General features: G+C 42.9%; 1 protein-coding gene across 1 annotated transcript; it reads right to left on the reverse strand.

Moving 5' to 3' along the window:
* Nucleotides 1-4,568: 4,568 nt before the first annotated feature.
* On the reverse strand, nucleotides 4,569-8,216 carry LOC116260962 (probable LRR receptor-like serine/threonine-protein kinase At4g37250). Its single transcript, XM_031639516.2, has 2 exons — nucleotides 6,306-8,216; nucleotides 4,569-5,814 (listed from the first exon to the last, which is right to left on the reverse strand). Exons 1-2 carry the CDS (start codon nucleotides 7,915-7,917, stop codon nucleotides 5,120-5,122), a joined length of 2,307 nt encoding a protein of 768 aa, XP_031495376.1. The 5' UTR covers nucleotides 7,918-8,216; the 3' UTR covers nucleotides 4,569-5,119.
* Between the last annotated feature and the right edge of the window lie 9,946 nt (nucleotides 8,217-18,162).

The raw sequence follows: 18,162 nt of genomic DNA on the forward strand, positions 1-18,162 counted from the left end.
AGTTACCTTTTCCCCTTAATTTTCGACTGAATCAATCAATAATGTTGGCTATGTACTGGAAGTCGGAAAGTCTCGATCCCTTTCCATTGTCGATCTAAAAAGTCTGATTGTGTTGATCTTACAAAACTATCAAACTGCAACACCGTCATCAGATTGGAGGCCTTAAACTCAGTCTAGCTAAACATGACAAACTCTCGCAGGCGACTTGAGAAAAGAAAGATCAGTCGGCGCTTAAAATTCTAAAATTGTGAAAAAGAAAAGGACAACTTGTTAACGATAAAACTTACAAGAAAAAAACTGTTCAGGACATCTACTCCTGCAACAGGGTGGTCCCTAAAGTATCCATGAGAGTGAAAGCTCATCTACAACCTAGTGTGAAGGTACGGCTTTGTAACTCTGCTTCTCCATTAGAGGTTTGAAATTTGACCATCGACCCAGACGGGCGGAGCTTTTTCTTCCTCTTAAATAAAGACTGAGACCAATATTTTTTTCACTGGCATGAACTTCCCAACCCAGAAAGTTTATGTTTACCGTGCATTTTGTTGGTTGGCCCTCAGATAAAAACTATGATTGATGCTGGTATGTTACCAAGCTAATTTCCATTACAAACCAACTAGAAACTTTTTAACTACATCTGCTCATGACCAACAACCATGTGAAGCCAATAAATTATTTTTTCGGCCCTTTCCCGCAGTGTGTCTCTATTGGATATAAATCACCAAACCCGTTTCCTTTGTGAAATTTAAGAGAATGTGACAGGCGAGGCATGTGTACGAGAAGTTTCTGTGCCGTTGTTTGCTGGTGATTTATGGTGCTGCCAACTCTGAGGGGATATACTAGCCTCCATGTGAGCTGTGCTGGCTGTCCCGACCATCACACAATTTCCTCTCATGGCCGCCGACCTTACCTTTACCGGAGCTTGAACAACCATCGACCAAGTTTTGGCCGAGCTTGACAACATGAGACTTTCTAAGGAGCCGGATTCGAACAGTTTATGCTGGGTTCCAGCTCGGCTGGAATGCAACCATGACCTGCCATTCTGCATTATTGGTAGGATTGACTTTCATTGGGCCGATCCTACCCAAGAGAAGGACTCCCAAGTGAAGGATTAAGACTTGTTGGAATGGGCGAAGTGAGTGACTTTATGATCCATAAGCTGCCAAACAGGCCCCTACAGATAAGGTCCACTGGTTCAATTTGCTAGGATTCGGTGGCATGATTTGTCATTGCCAAGAAGACTAGGATTTGGTAGCACGATTTGTCATTGAGGAGAACGACAAACAGCTTCCGTTGAGATCTCTCATTCATGAGAAACACTAGTGCTGGACGACCGTCTCCCTCCTCTACATCTCATCAAAAAGAAGGGGAGAAAGGACATTCAATAATTTGTCCATATCTTCACCTCTTCTTTTGTGATCCTACACTTAGGTTATAGGAAAAGACATCCAATTTGTTCACAATTCTCTTTGGATTACCAGCTACTTCTCTGATCTCTGTCTCTCTCTCTCTTTCTCACGCCACACACGCACATACATATCTAGCGCTTATGTAGTAAATGTGTACTAAATTGCTTTTGTTTGGTTTACCTGCTCGTGTATTCCAACATACATCGACATTAAAAAGCGCATGTTTTGTGCATCTCGTTTGGGCCAGGTGTGAAGCCCGTAAGTATCTGTTCCATTGCCCATTAAGAAATCGTCCTAATTGCTTTCTGGTTCTATCTGTCAAGTATTGATCTTCTACTACTTTAAGGTCTTAAGCCAATCTGCCCAGCCAGATTTAAGAAGCTCAGTCGTCATTTCATCCTGCTTCTTAAGTTTCACAATAAACCAAATACTAAATTATATCAGGTATATAAATTCAATAAAACTCCGCAAAAGCAAGCATGATGTCCCCAATAAGCCTCACCTACTTTACAGTCAGGTACCATGATAAACGGAAGCAATTCTTTGAAGATCACAACGCCATATAGATCTTTGGGAAAGCACATTCATGATTGGGAGACAAAGATATTTGAAGAAATTGATATTCATCTCCAATACACCAGGCTTCTGCTCATATTGCAGCAGAATCATAGCACTGTGTGCAATTATTTGCATTCATTTATTGCTTTTGAATAGGCCCAGCAAAACCCTGGAGGTCCTCTTTTGCCCATCACTCTCAGAATTCAATTTTGTGGCAAAAGGCACAATGTTTGAGTTTCAGATACATTTGAGATAACGAAACAAATGGTGTTTAATGTCTTCCATTGTTGCATCATGCCTCGGCTTTCCTCATGTTTGCTTTGCCCTAAACAGGAAGACAACTCTCATCATGTTTGGAAAACTTAATCACATTACGTTTAAAAAAAAAAAAAATCCTTCTGCAAATAAGAAGCATAGCAGTATCCTGATATGGTACAGATAAAGAAATTGGATTAGCAAGGACAAATAAAAGAAGATAAGGTAAAATGGTGGATTACAGTATCAATGTAAAACGATTAGGATGTGATACTTGTCCTGTCCAGCACTAAAAGAAGCTATGGACCCCAACAAAAACAGGCGTGGCTTTATATTCGTCGTTTTACATCAGATATCTTGTTTCTGCTCTTGTCGTTGATCTATATAATGAGGGATTTGCTTATAGCTAGCAGCATGAAGATCATAAACTTGCTTTCTGTTAGAAGTAACGCTTGCAATAGTATGGAGCACCAAAGAAGGTGTTCAGTCAACCACAGTCAAAGGTATCTTCCAACTTAAATGACAAATGTTATTCTTTCTTGAAGAAAAGGGAAGGATATTATGCCATGGCATACTTAAAACCTCAATTTATCGTGTACTAGTTTTTATAAGACTGTCAAAACCCTGCCAACTTGTGGACAAAAAGTATTAGCTAATATAATTGCAACGTAGTTTAACGATATAGGGCAACTCCGGAAACAACTAGTCAATTTCTTTCATTTCTCAGGTTAACGACAGTTAGGCTATTCTTCGATAGTTTTCATGGAAATCTGATCCTCATTAGGAAAATCACAAAACTTGATTTTCTTCCAAAATTGTAGGAAAAAATAGTCCTGAAAATAGGAAATCTTCATTTTAGATCATCATATATATCATCAGAAACTTGAGAAACCCAATCTGTGTCGGCAAACATGTTTCTTTTTTAGTAAATCGCTTATTAATGAACCACACTTCAAATCGGCTTTAGCGTCTAGAAAAAATTAACTTCTCCTTCTGAGAAATCGCCTTCTTATCAACATGTTTCTCCACCTATTTATTAATTATTCTAGCACATGACATCCTTCTGGCAGATTGACCAACTTCTACCTTGGCAATCAAATACTAAGGGGAAAGAAGCCGGAGAACAGATCAGCGTACATATTTTTCAAAATAGAAGAGCCACTGTTGCCAACAAAGTGAAGCAACGGCAACACTTTAGAGAACATCCACAAGTTATGCTTGGAGGAGCCTTGAGTACCAAGATACACCACCTGTTAGATTCCGATGTCTTGGAGGCAACAGTTGACATGACTTTCGTTTCATTTGTTGCCGTGAATGGCGAAATCATTCGGAACACAGTGGGTTCACGCTCGGCTTATTCTTCTCGCGGGTTGATCATCTCATTGAATCTGCATTTTAATGGCAGAAGCAACCATAGTTTCACAGTGAAAATTAAAGAGCCTCCAAGTAGCTTCCTTCAACAGCTACATGCTTTGAACTGAACTCTAAATTTGTTGCTTGCACAACTACATGCTCCAAACGTCAATAATGCACGGTATGAAACTAAATTACGAAAACTATCATGAGCCAAAGATGCTATTAGAATCAAACCAAGGCACAAACAACCACCTATTTCTAAGACGGAAACTTTTCGTTTTAAAGAGTCCAAAGTAGAACCCATTTTCAAAAACTAATTGAAGATGTCAGTGGCGAGGCCCTAGCTAGGACCTGACGGCTAATCCCTCACACTCCACGGCCTGTCATTGCCGAGGTGAATATGGCTGCAACAGGGAGCTGACACCCATGAGAATTAAAAAATGACCGCCCGTCAAATCGGCCTATTCCCACCCTACTGCACCAACCACCTAGCTCCTAAGGTCTGCCTCCTGAAACAAACAACATGGCAGTAAAACTCTACAGGCCCTCACCGACATCAGGCGATAGTGCAACCTTATGATAAGCAATTAATTAAAATGCGTTACAGGTCGAGCTACAAGATCAAGCTAGTCTCGGTTTCCTGCCATGTGCATGGCACATGTCTGGTGTGATGGACCACAAAACTTGGAACTAATGGACTCCCTCCTTTCCCCAATGAAAGAACAAACAAGTCCTCATAGAGCGGGAAGTCAAAACTTTCACTCTTCTTCTTTTGGCTTTTTGGGCATCATCATGGGACCAGATTTAGCACAATTTGCGTTCAAAGGTGGTGCTAGGAAATTCACGAGTTCAGTATCGTCCAAGCATTTGAGCGAACGAAAAAAATGTACTGTTCGAACACCTTGAAGAGACCTGTGGAATTCTAGGTAATATCTAAACCCTTTCTCAACTCGGAGCAGTAGTTGTCTAACTTTAAATGCAGAGAGAACAATGTGCAGTTTGACATACCAGAACTCCTTTTCACAATCAATTATACACAGCTGGCGAATTCAAGCGCTCAGAAGTCCTCATTCCTCTCTGTGAACTCTTTGGCACTTCATTATACAAAAAATCACAAGTACTCATTTAAGGGGATACCCATCTAGCCCTACTGCAACTCAATACACATCTCTGACACAACCAAGTCAATGTATACAACATACACAGAAAATAAATCACAACCGGCCAACTTGGTCACATGGCAAAACCAACAGAAACCCTCTTCCTCTATCTCAGACACCTTTTATATCACACACCTTTTTTTTTTTTCTCTCTCTCTCTCTCTCTCTCTTCCCCCCACCACCACCCCCCTCGCCCTCCCCCACCCCCCCTTCACATGACTTCCAAACGGGAAAATCAACATCCAGAGCTCTAAAAATGCACACTAATACAAATGATCAGTGAGTCAGCAGGACCACCAAAAGAAAACAGAAAAAGAAACAAATTGGGTGCTTTCCCCCTTCTTTTTTTTTTTTTTTTTTTTTTTCATTTTGTCTTGGTTTGAATCAACAGTAATGAGAAGAAGAAAAGGAAGATGGGATCAAGAAAGAAGAGGCAGTGGGGATCCTCTCCAGAACCTGCACCACCTCCTTCATGGCCGGCCGCCGCTGCGGCGCAGGAGAGACGCAGGCGAACCCCAGCCTCAAGCAGACCAGCAGGACCTCCTCATTCTCCTCCACCTGGGACCGGAGGCCCGGGTCCACCATCCTCAGCGCCCGGTTCCGCTCCTCGGCCGGACCATCCTTCCATAACGCAAGCTCCGCTTCGGTTACGAGTCGACCCGTGATGAGCTCCAAGAACAGGACACCGAATGAATAGACGTCCCATTTCTGGGTGGGCTTGAGGGTCCGAAGCACTTCGGGCGCCTGGTAAGGAGAAACGTAGTTGGTGGACCCACCGAGCGGGCTGCTAGCCGGCGGGATATCAGCCGGGAGACTGTCCCGCGAGAGCGTCGACCGCCGGCTCCCGCCAAAGTACACGGCCGAGCTGCTGCCGTTGCTTGCCTTCCCGTGTACCAGCCGCTCCAGCCCAAAGTCCCCGATCTGGGGATCCATATCGGCGCCCAGCAGCACGTTGCTGGGCTTCAAGTTGCCATGGACGTACTTCTTGTCGTGCAGGTAGGCTAGCCCCCGGGCCAAGCCTCGGCAGATCCGCAACCGCACCTCCCACTTCAAATGGACCGGAGACGAACCCGATTTCCCTAATAAAACCAACCCAAACAGACAATTAACCTAACCTACAATTATGAGTATGCTCCCACGACCTATGTCTCAACCGATTGAGAAACCTCCAACTACATAATTTCATGCTCTTTTTCTTACTTTTCTTAAAATGTATAGATGAGCACAACAAAAATAAAAAAAAAACTCACATCGCAGCAAAAAAAAATTGATGGTAAAAAAATAAATTTATTTTTCGCAATAGTATTTATGATGCAGGAAAAAAGAAACCACGAACAAGATAAATAACGTACTTTATATTTTTAACAAGGTGTTATTTTATCCTAAAAACCTTCACGTTTTTCTTGGTGTATCGCTTTTCGAAACCGTCACGAAATGAAAGCGAAAGACTTTTCAGTTTTCACCGAAAAGTGCAGGTATCTGTTGGCGTGATTAATGAGGGGGGAAATCGGATTTATCCGGTTCCGAGGATGGAATTTCAGGAAATGAAAGCCGGGTCGAGGAAACGTACTGGTGTTGGAGAAGCTAGAGAGGCTCCCGTTGGGCGCGTAGTCGTAGATGAGAAGCTTCTCGTCGGAGCCCCAGTAGAAGCCACGGAGGTGAACCAGGTTCGGGTGGCGGAGCTTCGAGATGAGCCTGACCCGGTTCTCGAAGTCCTTCATCCGATACACCGCGCTTTCTCCGATTCGACGGACGGCGAGCGTCGTGCCGTCCTCGAGGACCGCCTTGTACACGATGCTTGTTCCGCTGGCGCCCAGGATGTAGGCCGACGCCTTAAGCAGACGCTCCAGCTCCAGCTCCACCGTCTCGCCGTCCACCATCACCAGACGTCCCGGTTTCTGATCCCGCGGCTCGTCCTCGGACTCGGAAACGGACGTCGAGCTTTCCGACACGCTCTCGTCGTCCTCGTCGCCGCTTCTTTTCCCGCTCGCTCGAAGGCACGACCATCTCCCGACACCGTCCTTCTTCTTCGGGTCGCGGGAAATTCCCGCCACGGACGCCCCTGCTGCCTTCTTCCGACTCACCTGGTACCGGTAGATGAAGATCATGAACACGAGGCTCAGCGCCGCGAAGTTTCCAACGACGATACCCGCAATCGTCACCGGTGCCAGCACGCCTGTCCTCTGCTTCGGCTTTTCGGTTTTTGCCGGTTTCACGGGCGGAGCGCTCCCGTTGTCCGTCGGCTCCTCCGGCAAGCTCTCAGGCATCGCCGCGATCGCGGGCGGCGAAGTCGTGGCGTTCAGCGACGAGTTGGAGAGAGTAGCCGGGACACTGCAGATACTCTTGAGCGGGGCGCCGCAGAGGCCTGGGTTTCCAGAGAAGGACTGTGACTTCTGGTTCAGGAAGGCCCCGACGTCAGGCACAGGACCAGTGAGGTTGTTATAGGAGAGGTCGAGCGTCGCATTCTCAGGGATTTTCCTGCCGATTTCCGGCGGTATCTCGCCAGAGAGTCGGTTAGAAGAGAGATTCAGATACAGGACGGTTCCGATCACCGACGGCAAGGAGCCGTTGAGCAGGTTCGACGACAGATCCAACGCCTCCAGTGGCTGGGAATTGGCCCCGAAACCCGGCGGAATCTCTCCAGAGAAATAATTGTTGCTCAACGACAGAAAGCGTAGAGACGGAGCGGTCGTCAGCTCGGCGGGGATGGTTCCGGCGAAGGCGTTGTCAGAGAGGTTAACACACTGAAGCTGACGCAGGCTGCCGATGTTGGCCGGAATGTCCCCGGAGAGTTCGTTATCGGCGAGAGCGAGGATCCGGAGCTCGCGAGCATTGAAAAGCCCCGGAGGAACCGTACCATTCAAGACGTTGCGCGACAGGTCGAGGTGGCGGAGGTGCTGCACGGAGCCGAGCTGCTCCGGAATCGACCCCAGCAGCTTGGCGCCCGGCAGCACCACCCCGACGACCCTCGACTCGGCCTCCCCCGCGACCGGCGCGCAGACGACGCCGGCCCACCTGCAAGGGCTGGCGTCGCTGTGGTTCCAGCTGTCAAGCACCGCCAGCGGGTCGCTGAGAGCAGCGTACTTGAACCACAGAAGCGCCTCCCCGTCGGCGTTGAGCCCCAGCCCGGCATTGAGCAGCGCGAGCACCACCCCAAGCACCGCGATGCCCGCCGTGATCATCTTGGCTCAGTGCCGAGCTTCTCAATCATGGCTTGCTTCTCGCCGAACAAAAGTCACGCCGGCCACCGGATATTATATTAGCTCCCGGAATTCGTTCCCAGCCGTTTCGTTGGCTCACACTCTTGCAGAAAGTAAAGGGAAGGGAGACCTCTCTATCTCCCTCTTGGTCTGTATGTGTGGAGGCGGAGAGTAGGAGAGAGGTACTTAGTAAATAAACATATAATAAAGAAATGTATAATATTAAAGAAAGATTAGTAAAGTAAGTGAGGTTAAGTAAGGGACTGAGAGGGAGAAGCAAGCACCAGCTCACTCACCCTTCACCCTTCTCTTTTTGAGGGCCCTGGCCACTACTTAATTGTTATTTTTCTGAAATTCCATTTCTACCCTTTTGGTCCTGCACGTGCTGGCGGGTAGTCTTCTCCTACGGCCCGCCCCCACTTGGTTACTGTGCGTCCGAGGGCGTCCATTCTCGCCATGCTTTCGTTCTCAAACCAACCGACGACTCTTGGCTCGGCCCGGCTCGATTGGCCCTTCCCGAGCTTTCTTCCTTCGTTCACCGTAGCTTCTCTTCCTCACTTTCTGGTTTTAAATGCTCAATTTATTACGGACCCACTTTAGAAAAAGCAAGGGAACAAGGTGAGCTTCTTGGCGTCGTTCGATGAAGAGACATGCATTGGCTCGCTAACAAGCATGTTTGACTTGCATTTTATAACAAAAAGTGTGTTTTGCAAGCAATTAGTGCTCGAAACTTCAAAGCAATTGTTATTTATTTTGTGAAGGAGGTAGCGGAACCTTGACTCCGTGGTTTCGATGTACAAATCTTATCGTTTTATAATGCTCAAAAGTTTCAGTAAGCAAGAAAAATTCATCACGGCCTCCTTTTGCTCGTTTTAGCTGTCGTTAACTCAAAGCTAGAAAGGAATCACGGCATTTGTTTTGTACACTTAAAGTAAGGAAGGACCCACGAAAGCTCTAGATATCAGTCACAATGTTGGTTCCCTAAAGTTCAACACACGACCTACGCGCTCTGTATAGCAAAATCAAAAAGGCCAATATGTTTTCGATTATGATTGTTTCATGAATATAACCTAAAGACTGAAATAGATTAAGTAATTTCTTGAAAAAATAATTTTATAAGTATCTTTATGAGACAGATTTATGAAACAAACTGTTTCATTGATCAAAGTCTCACACTCCAGCACTTTAACGTCTTTGTTGTCCTTTTAATGAAATGAGATCTAACTGCTAATGGCATTAATATTCCTAAAATTCTCAAAGGAATCTAAGGAATCCCAGTGTTTTCTTTAAACGTAAAGGGCACAAAGGTCATTCTAGGCTCTGCATTTTTTTACAATTTCCGAAAGACCTCAGTCACGCTATTATACTTCTCAAAAAAGATGATAATAATCTTTTTGACCCCATGTAATGATTAAAACGGACTTGCTTTTCTTTCCAAAGCAAGTAGATGGGAATAGGGCTACTATGGGCATTTCACATTATAGTGGCAAACTTATTTATTTTATTGAGAAGTTTCAGGTAAGAAGCGCAACCAAGCTTCTCAAACGAAAGGCAACAACCACTCTGAATTTAGATCATGTAATTAAAGTTTTCATTTAGGCGACCGTTACCACGTTACTAAAATTGTCAACGGGAATCTTGTTAACGGGGGGAGTATTAGTAATGACAACCAAATCCAGTTGTTTCTTCGATCTAGATCCAAACCACAGTGTGGACCCGGGTTCGGTTTCGGAAAGTCAGGTTCAGACGCGAACTAACCAGACCCATAAGGTCGGGCTACGTTAGACTCAGCAAAGCCTGGGTTCGAGCCGAGCCGAGTACACAGTGTTCACATTTACGTTGGTTCCTAAACAACGGCATGTAAGTTTGATGAACATCCCGTCCGTTTGGATCCCGTAGCTTTCGACCTTTAAGAAATTGGTGTCAGTCCTTTTTATGGGATTCAAGTCGCTGTAACGACTAGCTCATTAAGTGGTCTGGTCCTCGAAACGTCCTTCCTCACTGGAAAATTAATAATATAATCAAATGACGCTCCGGAGAACCTACTCAACGTTTTCCGGTGCCGGAGAAGTCAATCTTCCTTGCATAAAATAATGACGCTCCTTTCATCTTCATTTTGTTGCAAGACGAGCAAGTGGTGAGAAAGAAAAACAAGCTCAACTTGGTTTTCAAAACTTCCCTTTTCTTTCTCTAGAATGCCAAGTTTCGTTTGAACGTGATTTATTTAGAGTGCCGGTTTAGTTTCATGAAACATTGTGTTAATATTCCCGGTGCCAAATACCCTTTAAATGGATCGAATCAACTCATTGAATGAATCGGGTCGGGTTCTGCAATCCAAATGTGGATCGGAACCACTCTCAGAAGTCCATACTCATCGCTTTTCACATGCTTTACTGTGGGCCCCACTGGACACCTTAGCTTAGCTTCAGGGGCAAGGCATTCATCAAAATTAAATGCAACAGAAATGACGGTAAGAAAAAAAAAAAAAAAAACATGGGAGGGACCCGTTAAAACAGGCTCCCTTTAAAGAGGTAGCTTTTTTTTTTTTTAACTGTGGGAACAGTAAAACGATTGCACCTGACCCGTTTGCAGGAGCCATGATGGTAGAAGGAAACCCCCTGCGAGGGCATTTATGTCATTTGTAACTTTCTGTGGGGTCAACACCTGCTTAGTGGAGTTCAGTTCATCTACAGTTGGATGGCTGAAATGGCCTTCATGGATGTCCAGTACCGAAACGGATCCGAATCACCAATTTCAAGATCCGGACTCACGATCCAAGAAAGAGTGGGCCAACTGCTGTCAAGCTTTGGATCCGGATTCAAAAAGGAAATCTAAGTACCGGGCGTACTTGAAAATGGCAAGTGAGAGTCGGATCGGGCATAGACGTATCCATTTGCAGCCATCGGATCGGGTGTGGGGGAAGAGTCAGAGAACCGTGTTTGGGAACAGCGAGAAGATTGGTCAACGCCTATTCCCAACGATTGACCACACCGGTCTGATCATGAGTGTCTGATAAATGGATCGGGCCAGTACCCGATCCATAAAGGACCTAGGACCCGTCCTCCGATCTAACCGGAGCTAATTACTTTATACCAGACCAATTGGAAAATGACACGTGGATGTGGAAATTTGATAAATTTGGAGACATTTTTCTTAAATCCTTGGATTATGAAGACAGATAATTTCATCAACAAAAGAAATATTGGCAGCGAATAAAAGAACGCTAATATAATGTGTATAAAGGTTCGTTTGAGGCCTGATTTTCAGCACATTTGCTTGAACTATTTTCGAAGAAGAGAATGGTAGGCGGCGTTTCATACATGAAACTCTATCTATTGCACGATTTCTTTAATGAAACTCCGAAGAACATGCAAAGAATATGAACAAATGTTCTTTTTAAAATCAGGTACTTCTTAAATTCTAACTCGACTTTGCTCTCGCGTCTCTGTCGTTACTTTGACTTTGCTAATCAAAAGCCATACTGAACCTACCAGGCTGTTGTTAAAGTGGAACCTAAAAAGGATGTATGGTAGCTTTTATGATTTAACTCCTAAAACTTCAAGTATATTGTTCAAGTTTAAATTTATTGAAAATAGTGGTTGCTATTTTATTTCTTTGGTAGTCGAGCTTATTGAAAATAGTGGTTGCCTTAACTATATATTTTATTTTTTTGGTAGCCGCCCGAAGAAGGACTAAAGCTCTCACCCCTTCCTTCTGTCGTTCGGAGCTTCTTCAGACTTGCAGTGAGTCTGTGGTATACCCATCAATTAGAGTGTTACACTACCATCATTTGCAGTTTAAAGTGGTAGCACCCCATAAGAATCGAATTGATGCCTATGCTCTCACCAATCCGCCATAAGGGCATTCTGTTTCTATGCCAAACATTAAAAAGCACAAAAGGTTTTGATTTTTTATGAAAAATTTATCACATGAACAAGCAAGATGAGCTAATTTTCATTTAACATGACAAATTTTTGAGGCTCTTCTTGGTTAAAAAAAAATTATGTTTCTCCTGCCATTATACAAGATGATCTAATGATGTAAGACCAGAATTTGCTCATAATTAGGTGCTGAGTGCCAAAATCCAAGCTTTACGAATATAATTAATAATCTCTCACTGGTTAAGTTCATGATTTGCAGATTCAAGTTCCTCGCATTTGATGCAGAATCACAGACACTTATGTTAGACAATCAACTTTTGATGTTCAGACTTAATTATTCAGTTGAGCTCAGCCTTTGGCCCCACTCTCACGGCATTTAGCGAAGACAGCATTCCTTTTTTTTTTTTTAAATTACTTATAAAAGGAGAGAACATGAATTGCAATATGATGGTTCTCCAACTCCAAACACAAATAAGATAAAGTGCTTTCCGTATTAATATACACATACTGTTTTCAGAAAATGTGGAGTTCCACCAAAAATGTATGAAATTTGCAATAGCAAGATAAAGTTTCCTGTTGAACGTATGGATGCGAGAAAGTAAGGCCCAGATTTTAATAAATGAAGAACGCCCACATGAACAGAGTTGCAAGTATCTCCCTCTCCTTTCTTTCCCAGTCAAGATGTTGGCGTTATTTCCTATACATTGGCAGGCCCCTAGTTGGTGAAACCATTAATGTTCTTGAGCCATTAAAGAGTATATCCAGCTTCGACCTTGTGGCTACCAAAGTCCCTGATCTTTCATAAACTATTCCATTGACTTGATGACGACCGCTGCTAATAAAGGCTGGGCCCAAGAACTTAGGTAGAACAAACTTTCCATATAAAAATCTGGCAATTCTTTCAATCCCATTGGGCACTGCACTGTAGTAATTGCCTTGGAAATCAAAACCTGAAATTAATGAAATTGCGTTAAAAAAACATCAAAAAAACAACTGTATTATACCTGAAAAAAATCTCGCCATCTTTAAATGATATTTGTGGCAATGAATTAATGGCTTCTTTCCCATGTCAAATTACTTTGCATGCGTTATTTCTGGGAATCAGCTTATAATCAGTTCATATAATACTTATGTTTACTAAATCAATATATGTCATGAACCATAGAAATATATACATACATATATATAAGTGAAAACTAATGACAAAAACTTTGGAATTATTTAAGTTGGTGAAATGAAAGTGATAAGATCAAGTGAGCTGCTGTCGTGGAAGAAGTGAGAGGAGGGGAGGATGACATAAGGCAAGGCTCATGCTGGTGAAGCTGACGATGCCCATGATGGAAGGGTGGGGAATCCAAGAGCTTCTACTAAGTGACACCAACATGAAGAAAAATAATCCTTTGCATCCCTTTTCCCCACTTCTGCCAGCCACAGTACTGTCTCTGACTGGTAGAGAAAGAAAAGCAGAAAGAGCAAAAAACAGGAGAAAGTGAGAGTTGCGCTCTCTCTGTCCCTCTTTATCTCCCTCTGTGCATTGCTTGGTGATTGACCAGAGTCGCCATCGGTTATGAAAATGCCTGCTTTCCCTTCTTTGGCTGCCCCCATTTGTTTAAGCCACAAGGGGCCAATATTACCGACAGAAGTCCCCTCTGTAAAGGCTCCCCTCCTGGCGCTTTAGTCATTTCATTACGATCAACATGTCATACTGGAGTCACAAGTTGCTTTTTGAGTAATTTAATTAATCGATAGATGCATTTACCATGTTCTCTGTAGCAGAGGAAATATAAAGTTAATTGTCGAACACATGCATGCTTTTTAGAGGTGAACAATCAATCGTTTACTATGAATGAAAGCTTGATCATGCAAAGCTCAAACTTCTTACAGAAACAACTTGCTGCCGTCATGGTTCTCGCTCAAAGAGTCCGCAGCAAAGGCATCTATAAGTTTATATTGAAAAAAGAGTCATCTACTGTTTCTTCAGTCATCATTTAGTTGTGCTTAGAGAGAGATTGAGAGAGAAGGAGCACACATAAACAGATTCAGTAGCGGTGAGAACTCTGACAGAGCTGGTACTGTAAAGTGGGGTATATTTAGGTGGTCACACTACCCAAGACCTTGCACTCACCACAGACGGCAGTTCTTTTATAATGGACAGATCTCTCTCTCATTTCCTTGGTTTTCGTTTCACGGTGAATGGTGAAATTTTTAATGTAAATGTCGGCAAGTTTGTTTTATTAAGTTGGAATAGCGACTTGGGCGTTCTATGACTTGTTATATTCTTCTATTTTATATTCGGACTACCTTTGTCATCGGTAGTTGGCCCTTGTTTAACTTAGTTTTTTTTTGCTCTGATTTCTAACTACTCCCCTGCAGCTTACATCCATTATATATAATGTGACGTGCGTTAAACATAATTTAGTTAACTGCTGACATTCTAAAAGAAATGAAGGGACTGACAGAGACAGATTTAAAAGCCCATCTTACCTACAGGAAAGTTAAATTTTAGTAACTTAATTTCCAAAACCAACAGTTCTTACCTTCAGCAAATGTGGCAGTGGCTGGCTTCTTATGGAAGAATATGTGGTTAGTACACGATAAGTGTGGAAGGAATCTGGTCGCAATTAGTGTAGACAATTGTACTATCTACAGCCATCTCTTTGGCTACTAAAACAACAAACCATGGCGTATGTTCTGGGTTGATATCAATCAATCTATCTATGTTTCTACCACAGCATGTAATTAATGCAGTGATCGACTAAGAGAGAACCTTCAACGCAACATTGTCATGATCTAAAAGGAAGGAAGAACAGGGACTCAATGTGGTCGTGTGGCATTAAGAACAGTTATGGGTTTGAGTTTGATTTATGAAACACCCACAGAAAGTTGCCAAGAAAAAGCACCACTGGTGCGGAAAGAGTGCATTGGAGGACGCATGATGTGGGCGTAAGAGAGAGAGACATGACTCGGAATCCACAGAAAAAGGATCGATCACATGAGTCCAGGAAAACTCCATGAAGGTCCAAGACTCGACTGAAACTGACTGAGAGTTTGGAGCAAGTGTACTGGACTGACTGAGACTGGGAGTTGGTTGAAAGGCCTCGGCAGCCAGGCATGTGTGTCCAAAACATGGGATCCAGCTTCAGCCCCATTTCACATGAACCACCTGACTAGCTCAGACATGGGTCACACCCAACTGCACCCGACTGATCCTTCACTTATCCCCACACCAATATCCTCATAGGGTCCACATGCATAGGTGGATCTGTAACTAGCAGGTTCTCTCTCCCTCTCTCTCTCTCTATATATATATATATATATATATATATATATATATATATATATATATATACATATATATATGTGTGTGTGTATATGTATATACACATACACATATATATACATATCAAGCATGCGCTGTCACCTACCATTGTTGGCAAGCATGCATAATGAAGAAATGGGCGTCCATGAATTCTTTCAGGCTATTTTTATGGAAATGATGCACATTACCAAGATGTTCCAATACCCATCGGTTTACTTAGGCTATTTATATACTTTTTTTTCTTTAAATGAAAATGGAAACCACAAAACGAGTGTTAAATTCATAAAAAATTACCGGCATCTCCCTGAACATTAACGAACACGGAAGACACAAGCATGTGTAACTCGAACTCAACTCGTTTATAACTCGAATTTTAACTCAAGCCCGAGCTCGACACATTTATCGAATGAGTAGAGCTCAAGTCGAGCTTACAGGGGCATGTTTGCATCGAGTCCGAATTGGCTCAACTCATTGTACATCTCTACTGCCGAGCTATGAATAAATAGAAAATTGACTGGCATCGAACTCGTTTCATATCCTGAAAAAAGTTTTAACCCATCTACTTAGTTCCGGATCCGGTCATGGGTCCCAAATGGCTTTTTTGAAGAGCTCAGATCTTTACTTTATAGGACAAGAAGGATCTGGATAGCTAGCTGGAACCCCCACTCATGTGCAGCAGAAAAGGCTCTGTACAACCCAGAGCTTCTGTACTGATTATTATGCGACCAACAGCGTCCTTTTTGTAGGAATACTGACTGGCCCGTGTTTGGTTGGATCTGGATCTAGGCTTTGTCGAATCTCCATAGCAAGGTCCACAGTCGGACTGATTGAGATGAAAAGTTTAAAACCAAAACCTGAGATAACCTTTTTAAATGACTAGACAATTCTGGTAGTTCCTTGGATCCAGAATTGGTTCGGACAATTACTTGTTGAAGATGGGTCCAGATCAACGTGGCCTTATCACTAAATACAGAACCAAGGCAGCGAACAGGTACATCTTCTGTCCTGTACTTTTTGCAGATGTTCTTTCTCTCTGTCCCACATGCTCCAATTTTATAAGCAGTAATTTGTTAATAATATATGTGTGTGTGAACCTCCTAATTTGTTTATAAGCACTAATTTCATATAAATTATACTTTAGTTTACTACTATCAAAATTTGGAGGTTATAAGAATAGTTCATTTTTCAATTATTAATATATATGTGTGTATGAATGCATGTATGTATATACATGGATGTGACAGCCATGTCTTCCCCCACTACCCAAAAACATCAATGGCAGTGCTTTTTCAGCCAAGTATTCTCATAAAGCGAGAAACACAAAACATGGTATCCGTTATAATTTTCATGATACATATGTCTTGGTTCTAAAGCCGATAACAGTCATTCAAATGATGCAGATATATTGAGGCGTTACCTTTAAAATTGATATAACGATATGCCTTAATTATGCAGTATGTTTATGTTCGGACCATGATCAATTAAGCAATGTCCAGTTAGTGGAGTTTAGTAATAGCTACATCAATCCAAATCAGATCTGTTCACGGGATCCCAAGCTTTTTGATCCATAATTTCTTGACAGAGAATCAAACAGATTATGCCACAGCTTTAAAGGATGAAGACAACAGGCTCATTATCACAAGGCAGCAAACGTGAGGCCGACGCGTCAGCTTTTAGCACCATTGAGAGAGTCTTTACAAGCGAATCAGAAGGGGCAAACCTGCTCTGTCATGAACACCTTCCCTAGTGGCCTCTCCAGTTCTTCTTGTGGTGCCATTACACAGTAGAAAAGGTTCGATCATCATCGGCATCTAAGAGCTTCTTATACTCCCTTGGACGGTGGAAGAATCGTTTGAATCCGGTACGAACCGCTATCATCCCCTCCCAAACAACATTTTCTTTCAGACCTTTCAACCAATCAATACGACCACGACCCCCTCCGGAACAACATTTTCTTTCAGACCTTTCAACCAATCAATACAACCCCAGAGAGCATGGTTGGCTAAAACTCAGTTTCCTGAAAACTAGCTTTTGATATAAAACTTTGAGTATTCAGATATGCTCTCATTATTCCCAATAAGATGGCTCGGTAATAAATAGACGCTTCCAAAGCACGACCTGCATGTTTTGCACGCAACAATCCGATTAGTTCCTCAAGAGATAAGCAGTAGCGGAACTAAAAAAAGTGGCTGGCGAGACATTTGTTTAAAAATACTCATATCTGGTGAGACAAATATATATATATATAAAGATACCCATTTAAAAATAAATAAAATTTTAAGAGATTAGTATGGGCAGTTGTGGCTCCGCCACTAGGGATAAGTAAAATCTTGCTTCAACCATTTTCAAGGTAGTTGGCGCAACGGTCGGTTTCTGTTTTGAATTTTTGTGGTATTAACCCTCTGGGTTGCAAAAGGAGGCTATTAACTGCAAGCTGGTGCACAACAAGAGCCGACACCTCAAAGCATGCCTAAACCCTAAACTGCACAACAAGAGCCGACACCTCAAAGCATGCCTAAACCCTAAACCCTAAGGGATAAAGAGTTGTGAGGACTCAGGCTTCTTGTGAGCATTGGAAAACCCAGCTCACCCAACAAATTTTGCTTCAACCGATTCAATAACCTTTTGAATCATGAAGAGGGCACCAACTTTCCAGGTTTTCTGATCGGCCAGCTTTTGGCATTCATCTACCAAGCATTTCTAGAGAGTATAAAATCTGACAACTTGGTAACAGTGACTGAAGCTTCTCCAAATCGTCTCTTAGAAAGGATTTTTTTTGAAATAATAGAAAAGGGCCAAAAAAAAAAAAAAACTATAAGCGGAAGGTTGGTGCCTTTTGCTACACCTTTTTTTGAGAGTTGTACTCACTACTGATGTGCTACACTTGATGAGGAGCACTTTTCTTCTTGCTGGCACATAAAGGAAAATGTTGAGAAAAGTTTATAATTATTGATGCAGTGGCAGAGTGACAGAGTCAAGACTCTTTTTGGCTAAGGGTCACTTTAGTGGCCAACCCAGTTTTGGAGT

This window comes from Nymphaea colorata, chromosome 9, assembly GCF_008831285.2.
Source record: "Nymphaea colorata isolate Beijing-Zhang1983 chromosome 9, ASM883128v2, whole genome shotgun sequence".
Lineage (NCBI taxonomy): Eukaryota > Viridiplantae > Streptophyta > Magnoliopsida > Nymphaeales > Nymphaeaceae > Nymphaea > Nymphaea colorata.

Excerpts from the sequence above, each read along its gene's own strand:
- LOC116260962 (XM_031639516.2), bottom strand. The coding sequence starts at position 7,917 with ATGATCACGGCGGGCATCGCGGTGCTTGGGGTGGTGCTCGCGCTGCTC. Across the intron at positions 5,815-6,305 it reads CTCTAGCTTCTCCAACACCA|GGAAATCGGGTTCGTCTCCG; the intron begins GTACGTTTCCTC and ends TGGTTTTATTAG.